The sequence below is a fragment of the Erigeron canadensis genome, chromosome 3, assembly GCF_010389155.1.
Source record: "Erigeron canadensis isolate Cc75 chromosome 3, C_canadensis_v1, whole genome shotgun sequence".
Classification (NCBI taxonomy): Eukaryota; Viridiplantae; Streptophyta; class Magnoliopsida; order Asterales; family Asteraceae; genus Erigeron; species Erigeron canadensis.
In genome coordinates, this window is record NC_057763.1 from 44994091 (window position 1) to 45008066 (window position 13976).

General features: G+C 28.9%; 1 protein-coding gene across 2 annotated transcripts; it reads left to right on the forward strand.

The window, feature by feature from the left end:
* The first annotated feature begins 11108 nt into the window (after window positions 1–11108).
* On the forward strand, window positions 11109–13976 carry LOC122590645 (GDSL esterase/lipase At5g45950-like). 2 transcript variants are annotated; one of them, XM_043762823.1, is made up of 5 exons: window positions 11109–11427; window positions 11649–11779; window positions 11971–12204; window positions 13241–13487; window positions 13597–13976. In XM_043762823.1, the coding sequence occupies exons 1-5, from the start codon at window positions 11157–11159 to the stop codon at window positions 13779–13781; spliced, it is 1068 nt and encodes a 355-aa protein (XP_043618758.1). In that variant the 5' UTR covers window positions 11109–11156; the 3' UTR covers window positions 13782–13976. The 2 variants fall into 2 exon arrangements, with proteins under 2 accessions (XP_043618758.1, XP_043618759.1); XM_043762824.1 differs by having other exon boundaries at window positions 13257–13487; window positions 13597–13734.

Sequence of the window (13976 nt, forward strand, 5' to 3'; positions counted from 1 at the left end):
TCGTCTGGCTCCACAAATGGTGAATTTCTTTTTATATTGGGCCAGGCCTGCCAAGAAGCAGGGCTGAGACAAAAGTACGAAAATTTGTATAGCATAACATGTTCGGTTATACGAATGACGTGGTCGTTTCTATTAATGGTAACGTGGCCAAAATTTGTTTTTATTTTTGTAAATGAATGAGAGTTGACTTTTAGTGATTAAAAGTTTGATATGTCGTTTTTAATAAATGCGATATAATCAAACTAGATTATTGTCCCGCGTAATACGCGGGTGACATATATAGTTTATGATATATTATTGTTTCGTGATAATGTAAATTGATACATAGATAATAGATGTTGAAAATAAGTTAATTAGCATTATGATGCAAAAATATATCAAGTTAATTAATAATATCATGCTAAAATAGGTTAATTGACAAATAAACAAAATTTATTGAAGACTAACGCATGTATAATCAAAATTAAGATATAAACTATAATTACAACAGTCTCTATATAGAAAAAAAAACATCTTTTTTTTAAGTTAGTTTCGATTTAGACATGCTGGAGGCAATTTTAACTAACAAATCGCTAGACCTCCAACCCTCTCGTCATGGAATATACCTTGAGATGAGAAACCCAAGAATCAAACCCGAGATCTTGGTAAAAACTCACCTCCAGGACCCACATAGTGGATTTAGAAGATACCCCTGGCCAACCCATCTAAGTGGAATTGGTTAAAAAAAGAAGAACATAAAGTTTCATGATTTTATATTTCATAAATAATTTAGTAAAATTTAAATTGTTGTATTAGGAGATAGTTTTAAATTCAAAGATAATAAGAAATATTTAACGAATTTGATTAAAAATTGGCCATGTATTTGACTAATCCTTAAGTGATCTTCTAACCATGTTAAATCACTTTTTACAATTTTCTTATATGGTTTAATGCTTATATGAATGCATACACATTATATTGAAGCAATAGATATAAAATATAAAACTATTATAAAAAAGTTTGACAAAACAAAAAATAATTTCATATAAAATATCAAAGCATCATAATTATATCTAGAGATAAATACCCAGAAATGCAGTCAACTAATGCTCAAAAGTTATTGTGTACACGAACTTTAGGTCAGCTTTATTGTATTCAGGAAACTTGTTCAATAGTCCTATAGCATGCAAAAGTGACAGGGTCAAAAGTTAGTAGGTCACCACTTTCACGTTGACTGCTTACGTGACATGCACACAATAACTTTTTGGGATTAGTTTATGCACACAATAACTTTTTGAGATTAGTTTATGCACACAATTAAAAAAAACAGATTATTTTTTTTCAAACTCGCCGGAAACTGCAAATACTCGCCGGAAAACTTAAAAATCCGATTAAACCTTCATTTATTCGAATTAGACCACGAAATTGGCACCAAAATACTCAAAAATCAGCCGCGAACAAACCCTTGGCAAAAGTTAAACCAATTGAGACTCGCCGGATAATTCATCAACTCGCCGGAAAATTTAAAATCACCATAACTTTGTTGTTTCTTCGAGTTTCAGACAACAATTTTGAGCAGTTTGGTGTTGGTTTCAAGTCGAAACTCGAATAAACAACAAAGTTATGGTGATTTTAATTTTTCGGCGAGTCTCAATCGGTTTAACTTTTGTTGAGGGTTTGTTCGCGACTGATTTTTGAGTATTTTGGTGCGAATTTCGTGGTCTAAGTCGAAGAAACGAAGGTTTAATCGGATTTTTAAGTTTTCCGGCGAGTATTTGCAGTCTCTGACGAACTTGAGAAAAAATAATCTATTTATTTTAATTGTATGCATAAACTAATCCCAAAAAGTTATTGTGTGCATTCCACGTAAGCAGTGAACGGGTCAATGTGAAAATAACCGGTCCCACATAGCCATAATCTCGTTTTATGTTCACAATAACCAAAACTTCAAGTTTCGTGAACACAATAAAACTGACCTAGAGTTCGTGCACACAATAACTTTTGAGCATTAGTTGACTGCATTTCTAGGCACTTACCCTTATATCTAAGCATCACTCCCACATATAATATTTATTTGTTTACTTTTCAAGCGAGCTTATAAATATTATTTTTTCAAGAAGTAGCAAATGCAATATTTATTTCTCAATTAAAATAACAAATACTTCTTCATCTCGATCTAAACTTCTACTTAAAATTTTTTAAAAAAGAAATATTTCAGTCTCAAAAAGTCAACTTTATATTTTTTTTACTATCATAATGAAAATACTTTTTAACTACTAAATTGAATAAGTTATGATATTTTATAGTTTTTTCTCCAACTCATGCAAAATAATATCAAACTTCACAATTATATTTAATATTTTGACAAAAACTTTGAACTATATCTCGCTAAAACTCTTCTAACTTCTAATAAGTTAATTGTAATTTAGACAAGTAAATTTCAAATTTCATCAAGTCAATAGTTTTAATAATTCTTTCTGAATATTAAAATACACTGAAAATTATTAATGTCGACCATGCATTATTTTGAACTTTCAAACTTTACCCTTATATTTGATATCTGATTACGTGAAATTAATATTCTTAAACGGGCATTGATTTTACAAGTTAAGGTCCAATTTGTTTGACTATTTTAAGTTGGATTGACTTTTTCCATTTTAAAATCGATAGACCAAATAGCATAACTTCGATGAGTCTTTTGCAATTTTAATCCATAGTTGTTGAATTGTGTATCGTGTGTTGACTCATTTTAAAAATTTATTTGTGTAAAAACTTACGTGTAGTATTCATATTTTATCTCATTTATTTACGATCTCAATTTGTTACTTCTCCTCAACTTATTATACTTTAAAGAAAACAGTAACTAAATATTTATTAGTAGAAAATTTATTTTATAAAAAATGTATATAAAAATAATAAATAACTCTTTTCAATGAAATGCAGGGTTCAAAATAACAATTAATTTCTAGCTACTTTAATGATATGAGGTTTAAAATAGAATGAAAATACTACTAATAATAATAATATCTTTTAACCTCGATAACTCTTATTGTTTTTAAGCATAGTGGCCTACCCCTTTGAGCAACTTCCATGGAAGTCTCATTCTTAAACTACGATGTATGTTATCCATTAATTAAGTCGATGAGCTTTTTATTTTAAAGACTCAAATATAAAACTTTTTCAAATTTACATATATCCATTATAACTATACATCTCATATTTTGTTTAAACATATAAAGTAGAAAGTTAATGTCGTATTTGACTAATAATAAAGTCCATGATACTATTTATATATATGAAATTTAATTTAGTTATATAAAGTAAGAAGACTAATGTTATATTTACTTAATACTAACAAATTCGGTAATGTTATCATTATTCTGATCTAACGTTGTAACTTAAGGTTTAAAGTTATAAGCTTGTTTCTTCATAAATTAACTTATGATGTCATCTATATATTATACATTGTAGATAATATAATATATGCTCTTTTATTTCTGGGTAATATAATATTTGGATTTTAATTATATAAATAAATAAATAGTAGCATCGTCTTGTAGATCTAGGGGCTACAAATTCATTATTGGAATACATTTAAGTGTTCTTATCAAAAATTTGTTAAGTTTATATGTTATTTCAACTTTATATACATTTATTATCATCTACACTAATATGAAAATTAGTTTTTCTTAAGTAAAAACCAAATTAAAATAAAACTTCTTCCTAGAAGATAAAGTTACGTACAAATTAAATCATAATTCACGCTAATAAAACCAAGATCTTACTTTCCAAAAGCAATTTGAACGGATGGAATATATATTCGATTTAATAACATTAACTTTTTAAACAAAGGTTTAGAAGATATAATTATATATAGTAGAAGGACTAATGTTGTGTTTATCAATAATAAATTTGGTAATAGTATAATTATTTTGATCTAAGGATTGTAACTAAAAGTTTAAACTTATCTAATGGTCATTGTTTATCCATAAATGAATTTAGGACCTTGTTATACATATATTGGTAGATTTCATTTTATTTTATATATTTACTAGCATACCTGTGTATTACGTGGGCAAATCAAGGAAAAACTTAATTTGATATACCAAAATGTGTTTGTATATGTCATGTAAACCGATAGTAAAAGAAATATACTAATAATAGAAAAAACTATTTTGCAATATTAGAGGATGTACTAATTAAATAAAGTATAAAATATATATTTATATATATGTTAATATTTTGTATAGCAAATAAATCAATGAATCAATCTACCATTATTATTCTAAAGTTACGTACCATCATCATTAATAATTTTTTTTAAGTCTCAAATTTATTCTGGAATATAAAAGCCTAGAGCCATTCTTAAAAATAAGTTTGAGGCAATAAAAACATTGATTATAAAACTGATTTTGAAATAAAATATAAAGACATGTTAAAATAAAATAAAAATTTACAAAATTGCACATTTAAATATATTTATGTTTATGTTATAACCGCATGTAAATTCGTTCTACACACAATTCTTAAAAATAAAAGTTTGAGAATTTTATATGATTTTATTCATTAAAATAAATTAGTGATGTCATATTATCATTTTAATATGGAAAGTGTGGCAACCGTATAAAACCATAATTTGCTACATAAGAAAATGTTTAAAAAAGATTACCTTATAACAATTTTTCTTTATTTATCTATACTACCTATATAAACAAATTACCCTCTCCCCCGTTTAACTCTCTACCTTTGAATTACTTAATATACCCTCTACATTTTACCTCCACACACCTTATCCCTAAAATTCCAAAATTACCCTTAATGAAAAAAACTCACAATTACCTAAAACCCCTATTGTTATAAAATCTCCATTAACTCTAAAATCATTATTGCTACGGATAAGAAAAAACATCTTAATTGTCATAAATTATATTACAAAATGTTTAAACAATAATTGTCTTTTTATAACTCACGAAATTACGAACCAATTATGTCCTTTGTATAAATTATAACCTTTGACTATTTTTTTTAATGCCTTGGTCTCCTCCCCTACAATTGTAAGTGGTTATTTTTCATGGTTAGTGTTTGCACTTCATTATTTTTTGCACCTAATACGTGACTTATTTTTAGAATGATATATATGGTTAAATATTGCATTAATGGATCTCATGAAAGTAAACTGAACGCTATAAACCGTTACGGTATCTAAATCGTTATAGACCGTCGCCGCTGCAACGTGTGAACACCACTCTAGTATATAAGAAAGATAAGATCTCTTGATCTATTAAATAAAGGATTGCTAGGCTTATAAATACTTCATATCTTTACAGAAAAAATCATATGACAAAACATCACAAATAGAGATGAAAAAGCTATAATGTTTGTTAATTTGCATCAGGAACTTACGAAGAGCCTCGTGAAACCCCAATTAATATAATTTTTATTACCAATTTGAATGTCAAGTGGTCGAACGAGACATGGAACACGAGAGCGGGCTCAATTTCCACAAGTTGATATTGTACACTGGGATATAGGGCCATTGTGTTTGTTGTCATTATTAATGTCTCAAATAAAATAAATGAAACACATATCGGGATATTTAATTGTTAATTGGAGTTGGGTATATGAAGAGGCATGCTGCTGAGCCTAAATTTATCGTTAAAAAAAAACAAAACTCGGCGGTGACATTTCGCTATGTAATTGAATGTGTATTCCGAGTAATTATTTGTATTGAATAACAAAGTAGGGAAATGCTAATGAGTGCCCCTGGGGCATTGCCTAAATATCATTAATTATCTTAAAATTTCTAAATATAAGCAATCCTTACATTAAATGAATTTAGTTTTTTTATTATTCCAAATATACCCTTTCTTTCTTTGTGAAAGATTATTTACTTTACAACTTATTTTCTTCTATTGATTTCGTACATTTATGGTGAATTCTATATAGTTTATATTTTTGTTTTAGTTGAACAATGTTTCTCAGAGTTTTAAAATGATTATGGAATACGTTATATTCAATCCAATTGTCTCAATAGTCAGTTTCATTTACGGCAAAAACATAATACGTATGTGTTACTCCATAACACAATAATTTTATCCATGCATACTATTAACAAAAGGGATATATTAACAAATATTACAATAAAATAAATAAAATATTATGTTCACTAAAAATTACCGTGCATTATAAAATTATTGGGCATCAATATATATATTTATGTTTCGTGAATCTTCGTGTATAAATTTTATCATGATCAAACATTTAAGATATTGTCAAACTTATTATACTTTACTACTTATTTTACGAGAACCAACCCCTACATAACAATGTTTTTTTAATAACCATTTTTATTTCATATATGTTAACGATTTTTAAATTTGTAAAATAATTTTTAAAAGTTATTCAAATGATTAACTGGCTAAAATAAATATTTTATTTTCGTCTCAAACTTCTGTAGTACATACATACTTAACTTGAAATTCCATAATCATTTTAAACTATGAAAATATTGGTCACTAAACAAAAATAATAAGTTGTACAGAATATATCTATATGTACGAAATTAGTAGTGTGTGTGCTCGATGAGCTCTAAAGTTTGTAACATAAAACCAAATGAAGGAAGGATATATTTGGAATAACAAAATAAGTAACGTTCATTTAATGTATAGACAATGCCCTAGAGGCACTCATTAGCATTTCCCAACAAAGTATATATGCATCTTGACCTATTCAATTAGTTATGCAATTGAATGCGTTGTTGATAAATGTACCATACTATTCTTTGATATTTTTGACGTTCAAAAAGAATTCTTCGATCATTATTATAACAAGAGTAAATTACATTTTTCGTTCTTAAACTTTGTACGTTTTTTAATTTTTGACCCTAAAGTGAAAAAATGCTAAAAAACCCTCCTTAAATTTGACATTTTTTTCACTTTTCGTTCTCGCAACAAGGATAATAGTTTCATCCATTAAGGTTGCCAACATTCGTTAGTTTTTTTGTTCACTTTTTTTTTTATATTTTAAAATGTCAAAACTGCCTAGCGATGTAGAAATCGTAAGGCGTAGACAACGAATCTTAATATAAAATATTGAATGTGTAAAATCAGTATCAAATAATACAAAGAAAGCTCAAATATCTATAAATACGTACATGGAGATTTATGACGAGACAATTATATAAATGTACAATTAACACGATGAATAAATAAAATTAAATACATAATATGTCATCTTTACTAATGTACTAAAATACGATTGGGGTTTAAGTGACGTGTGCCACTATATTTAAATGACGCATCTCTCTTTTATGCTATACTTTATTAAAAAAAATATTTAAGATAACATTGATAAACAATAAATATTTGTACTTTTAGTATTATTAAAATTAGTATTATGTTTATTATGAACATATCTAATTAAACATATATACGTAAATTATTATTCTAACATTTTCGATTATTTAACTTTACAAATCATCAAACAAACTCACAATTATACTATAATGTTTTTGTTAAGTATATTGTATTATCTAAATTTCAATAAATATAATTTGATAAATATAAAATAATTGTAATATGTCTCTTACTCTACTTTCAAATACGGTTATACATCATTTGACAGTTTTGAAATTATCAAAATGAGAAAAAAGTGAAAAAAAAAGGGAGGACGAAAACTGAACAAAAAACTAACGAACGTTGGCAACTTTAACGGAAAAAAAACTAACACCTTTATCGTCGGGACGAAGAGTGAAAAAAGTGCCAAGTTTAGGCTTTTTTTTGCTATTTTTTCACTTTGAGGACGAAAAGTGTAAAACGTGCCCAGTTCAGGGACGAAAAATGTAATTTTCTCTAATAACAATACGATTAGAAAACTCTCATGGCAGATTTAAGATTTTTGTAAACGTCTAATAATGTCACTTTAAAAGCCGATCGATGTAATACAATCTTCTCCCACAAACATATTTGCCGCCGACACCACCATCACCGCCACATACTCACCGGCACCACACTTACCAACATAAAGTATCGCCGCCACACATCTCGCGTGGTATAAATCATCACCGTTATAACGCGCATGGATACCATGCATGATAATAATCTTAATACTATATTTTTCTGATCGAGCAACATTTCTTTTTTTGAACGGAGTATTAATGTTAACTTGCCATGACAATAATAGTTCAATATCTTTAAAACCTGTTGGCGTGAAAAGTCTTACTATTAATTGTCAACATCTAACTAGAAACCATTCACCTGTTGACAAGTCATTCGGCGCTAATTTAATTCCCAACTTTCAAACAAGTTGCAGGTTCATCAAATTATAAAACCACATGTTGTTCAATATAATTCTAAGAAACAAGAACCCCAATGTTTTACTTATAAGTTAAGAAAACTTGAAGTGCAATATAAAAACTAAGAGCGGTGATATTCGTATCATCACAATTGATTAATGTACCATGATTTACAAACCATTAATACAATGTTGTGGTAGATCCATCAAAAGTAATGGTACAAATATCATTATCTAAAAACTAAAGGTGTACTGTTTAGTTTGTAAATGAGTTTAATGGTATATAATAAATTTATGAAATTGTTTCCGCTATAAGTAGTTGCTACTAAATTATGGATATTGTTATATATAGTTTCACATAAAATGGGATCAAAGCTTATTTGATGTGAAATTGTGAATTATATAGATAGATATGGTCATTTTCGTTGAGATATTGCAATAAGAAACAAATTTGATTAGGTGATCATAAAGATACGATCATAGTGGGAATTGTATTGGATTGTAATTTTTTTTTTGTTTTAAAAAAAGGGTTTCTTTTAGAATTTAGACACATGTTTGAAGCATCAAATGAGCAAGACTGATCAGCAGGATTAAGTTTAAGTAGTTTGATGAAATCTCTGGCTGCAAATAATGAGTTATATGTATTGAGCAATTGAGGAGTAAAAACAATATAATAAAAATATAAATACATCATCTTGGTTAATACTCGTAATTTTTAAAATATACTAGCATTGTACCCGCGCGATGCGGCGGCGGTTTGGTGGTGACGACGATTGGCGGTGGTGACGTTGGCCGTAGTGGTGGTGTTCATGGTGGGTGCAACTATGCAAGTAATTTGTGTAAATGTAATTGATGTAAAGTGATAGTAGATATAATTTAGAAGATAAAGGATTAATGATGTGAATTAATTTATAAAGTGTAAAATAGTAATTTTCCATCTAGCACTTTTATGAGAAAGAATGTGATAATTATTATAAGATAGTATAAATATACGCTTTTGATAAATATGTCTCCCTGGGTAAGTAAGTTTAATCTCAAACTCATCAAGTAAATTGATGTTTAATCTTAAACATTGCTTCCCTCGGTTAAAAAAATAATAATAATAAAAGAAAAAGAAATAATAAAGACATTGCTTCCCTCTAATTATGAAAAAGAAAAGGAAAAAAAATTTGAAAAAAAAAAAAAATACGGGTATATATTGGCCCATGAGCCCATCCAATCTCTACCCAGGCCCACAACCCAGCGTATTTAATAATGTTGCTCTAATTCCCTAAAAGTTGCTACTCGTTTTTAGTTCTTTCTAATCTTTAGGGGATCGAATTCTAACATTTAATCCTTTTAAACCCACTAACAACTTATTATATATACCCAAAGTACTAATTCTAAATTATATTTTGTAAATTGACTATTTTTTATTAAATATTTTATAGAAGACCATGAAAAGTTTTTTTTTTTTGGTCATTTGAGGCAAACTTTTCTTCTCTCCTAAATCTTGTACTAAGCTTCCAAAATTTATTTTAGATAAAACTTTTGCATAAAGATGTTGTGTCAAGTTAAATGCCCATAAAAAGATTTATATCTTTACAGTAACTCTAGTGACCACTTTAGCACATTTCTCGATGACCTAGTACTAAAGAGTAAATGAAACCTACCAAATGTTATTCTAGAAATAAGATCCTCGAAAATTATCAAGTTGGATAATAATTGTTAAATCAAAGATAAAGATCTAAATTTGAAATTTAAATCTTTATCTTTAAATTATTAAGAATGTTTTAACTTGACTCTTTAAAGTATCTATATCCTTAGTAAAGTTTGTATGAAGTATAATGTGTGAAATGTTCATTTGAAAACTAAAATTTATGTGAAAATTAAAAAACTAGTCAAAATACATTGTGATCTGAATATAACCCAATGTGTTTTAATTGTGTTTTGTAAAAACACAATGTTTTTTTTGTGTAATCTAAAAGCACATTGTGTTAAGTTTTAAATCACAGTATATTTTTGATAGGCGTGAAAATCAGAAAATTGTTTAAACACGCCGTGATATGAAACTAACACAATGTGTTTTCTAAAAAAAAAAAAAAATTAAAACTACATTATGTTAAATTTAGATCAGAATGTTTTTTGATCAGTTTTCACAAAAATTTTAAATGATCACAAGCCAATATAATGTACTGGCAAAACCGAATATACTTTTAGTTTATGTTATTGTTTTGCTCAAAATAAAGAAAACTAATATTGAATTAATTCAATCGAAAGGGGAAAAGGAAAAAATGTTTATCTATATGTTTCCTTGACGTACTATTAAGAATTGTTTATTTTGTAGTAACATATTACATATATCTCTGAATAAAGAAATTAAATAATACTCGTATTGAATATTCGTTTGAATTGATACATTTATTAAAAATGCAATTTGCACGTACTCATGAGCTATGTATGAATGATCTTGAAACTTTTACGTATTAACCCAAAATTATTTTTCTTTTTTTATTCAATATTTTAAATATCTTCATTTGATATATACATATAAGATTTACATATGAAAAAATTATTACACCTTTAATTTTACTACTATGTGTCAATAACTTACACTATTTATCACCGCAGCGACCATGATCACCTGTCCACCACCCGCCTCAGTCACCGCATATCGCAAGTATATATATTGTTCCTGTAAATATAAAATGATATCTCTGATGAGTCATTTAAGTCTCAAACCTAACAAAATTGAATACGTACCTTTGACTCTAGCTTGCCTCTTTATATATTATTCAGAATACAGTACATGGAGGCCCGTTATGCTCATATATATATATATATATATATATATCTACTAATTAACAAAGAAAAGAAAAGAAAAGAATATATATATATATATATATATGATGAAGTTTGTAATAGCATTATCTTTGGTAGCATTGCTAGTAGTAGTGCATAATGCACAAGCTCTTGACGTTGCAAAACTAAGGCTGTTTGCGGCCAAGAACAACGTGTCATGCATTTTCGTGTTTGGTGATTCTAGCGTTGACCCCGGTAACAACAATAACCTCATAACAGACCAAAAGGGTAACTTCTTACCCTATGGTAAAGACTTCTATAATGGTCGTCCTACCGGACGGTTTACTAACGGAAGACTTGCCACAGATCTCATCGGTACCTAACTCTTACTTGCTATTCTGTATCATATCATTTAATTTTTACGTTAGCTAGCTCAAATTAGTAAGTTCTAGCTTAATTAGAGGTACGTACTATTATTGTACCATGTAACGTGTATATATATATATATAACTACAAGCGTAATAAGTTACTCGATCGTATTAAACGTGTACTTTTAATTTTGTGGTTATAATTATTTCTTATTGTCTACGTACTAGCGGATGCATTGGGTCACACGAAAACCATACCTGCATATCTTGATCCAAATTTGACCAACGCACAACTTGTTAATGGCGTTAGTTTTGCGTCTGGTGGTTCTGGTTTTGATGATCTCACCGCACAACTCTCGGTAAGTACGTACGTAATTAACATATGTACTCAATCCTTAAAATATCTAGCTACCCGGCCATCCGTATCGTATGTAACTAATATATGTAATGTGTGTGTCGATCTCTTGATGAAGACATGATCATCGATCATATATATATAGAGTATTATTTTTACACGATGGATTGATTGAAATCTATATATATATAATAGAATGTGATACCACTGTCAAAACAATTGGAGTATTTTCGGGAATACAAGGCAAGACTAGCAAAGCTGGTGGGGAAGAAGAGAGCTGAAAACTTGATCACAAATGGTGTGTTTTTATTGAGCATGGGTACCAATGATTTCCTACAGAATTATTACGTGGAGCCTACCCGTTCTAAACAATTCACCATTGACAAGTATCAACATTTCTTGATTTCTTCCATGTCCAAATACATTCAGGTATTAAGTATATATATGCTGCATGTCACGGTCACCCCCATCTCTCTATATATAAATATATTATTTTTTCTGTCTTTTTTTTTTTTTTTAATTTTTTAATTATTTTTATAGCAATGGAAGCAGTGTTGTAAAACTCGGCCTCGTAATCGGGGGTAAGGCCGAGTCAGACTCGGCCTAAAACTCAGTCAACAGTTTAGACTCGATCGTGTCAACAATTAATATTTCTAAACGATTATGTTTATCTTTCTAATTTTTCCTATATAAGAAAGCCGATCCGGGTTTTTCCCGTTTCTGTTCCGAGTTTTTTAAAACTCCTTACCCCTTCCATGCCGATTCGATTCCGAGTCAAGAGTTCCCGACCTTGATTGGAAGTATGGCATAAAAATGACTTTTTTAATTATCAAAAATTGAATGATCTTGAAATAAAGGTCTAGCAGCTAGTAATATCAAATCATGAAACCCATTAATTAGTTACCCGCATAAAGGGATCGATTGAGACACCAAAATGATCAGGATTATGTGCGTATCGATACAAGTCTACTTTGTTATAACAAGGCCTTAATTTAGAGTTCACCTTATTTAGAGTCCAAAAAAGGTTCATATAATTTACACATGTGTAAGACCGTCCATCTTATCCGGTGACTTTTCCGGCGAGAATCAGGTTTGTTACACATGTGTAAGCCATGATGGTGGTGGTGACTTACACATGTGTAAATTAACTTACACATATGTAAGTCGTGGTGGCGGTCGTAGATGGCGGAATAAAATCAATGAACCCTTTTTGAACTTTAAATAAGGTGGACTTTAAATAATTTTTCACTATATATAATATATGTGAAAAGTAAGGGTGAGGTTGTCACATAGTCAACTTAGATGAAAAACCCCTCACGTAATATTTTTAAAACATTTATAGGCTTTCATAATTCAAATCGATCTAGTACAGTGATTATTTCATAATCATTAATACTTTTTGGTACGTGGTGTGTCGCTCATATATATATATATATATATAGTCATATATAATTAATACATATAGGGAATGCATGCGGAAGGTGCAAGGCGATTGGCAGTGGTGGGGATGGAGCCCTTCGGTTGCACTCCACTTATTAGAGCGCTTAAGGGCACAACCGAGTGTGACGATAGCTTCAACAAGGTGGCTCTTAACTTTAACCAGAAGATTATATCCCTCATGGCTACCCTTGAACCATCTTTGGGGATCAGAAACTTTTACACCGACATTTACGGTCTTGTATGGGATACAGTCCACAACCCGAAAAAATATGGTAAATTAATTAGTAGCAAAAATAATTTTAAGTAGCTAACTTATAATGTTCAAAAACTATATATATAGAATAAAAAATTTTGATTTAATTATATATGGCGTACGTACAGGTTTTGTGGAATCATCAAAGGGTTGTTGTGGATCGGGATTAGAGTTTGGGATGAGTTGTAAAGGGTTGCCAACTTGTGCCAATAGAAGCCAATACGTTTATTGGGATGCCGTTCACTTTACCGAAGAAATGTACAAAATTATTTCCGAAGCAGCTATTCAAACTCTAATGAAGACTTTTGGCTGATCGATGATTAAAAATGATCCATCTCTCTAGCTAGCTCTGGATACGCATATCTAGCTTTTGCTATCTATATGGTATTATTAATTATTAAATATGTAATGGGGATATGTTTTAATAGATTATGATATCGATCGAATTGTGTATTAAGTGTGTTTTTATGTGAAATAATAATATAATAAGTATTAATTTAGGATAACA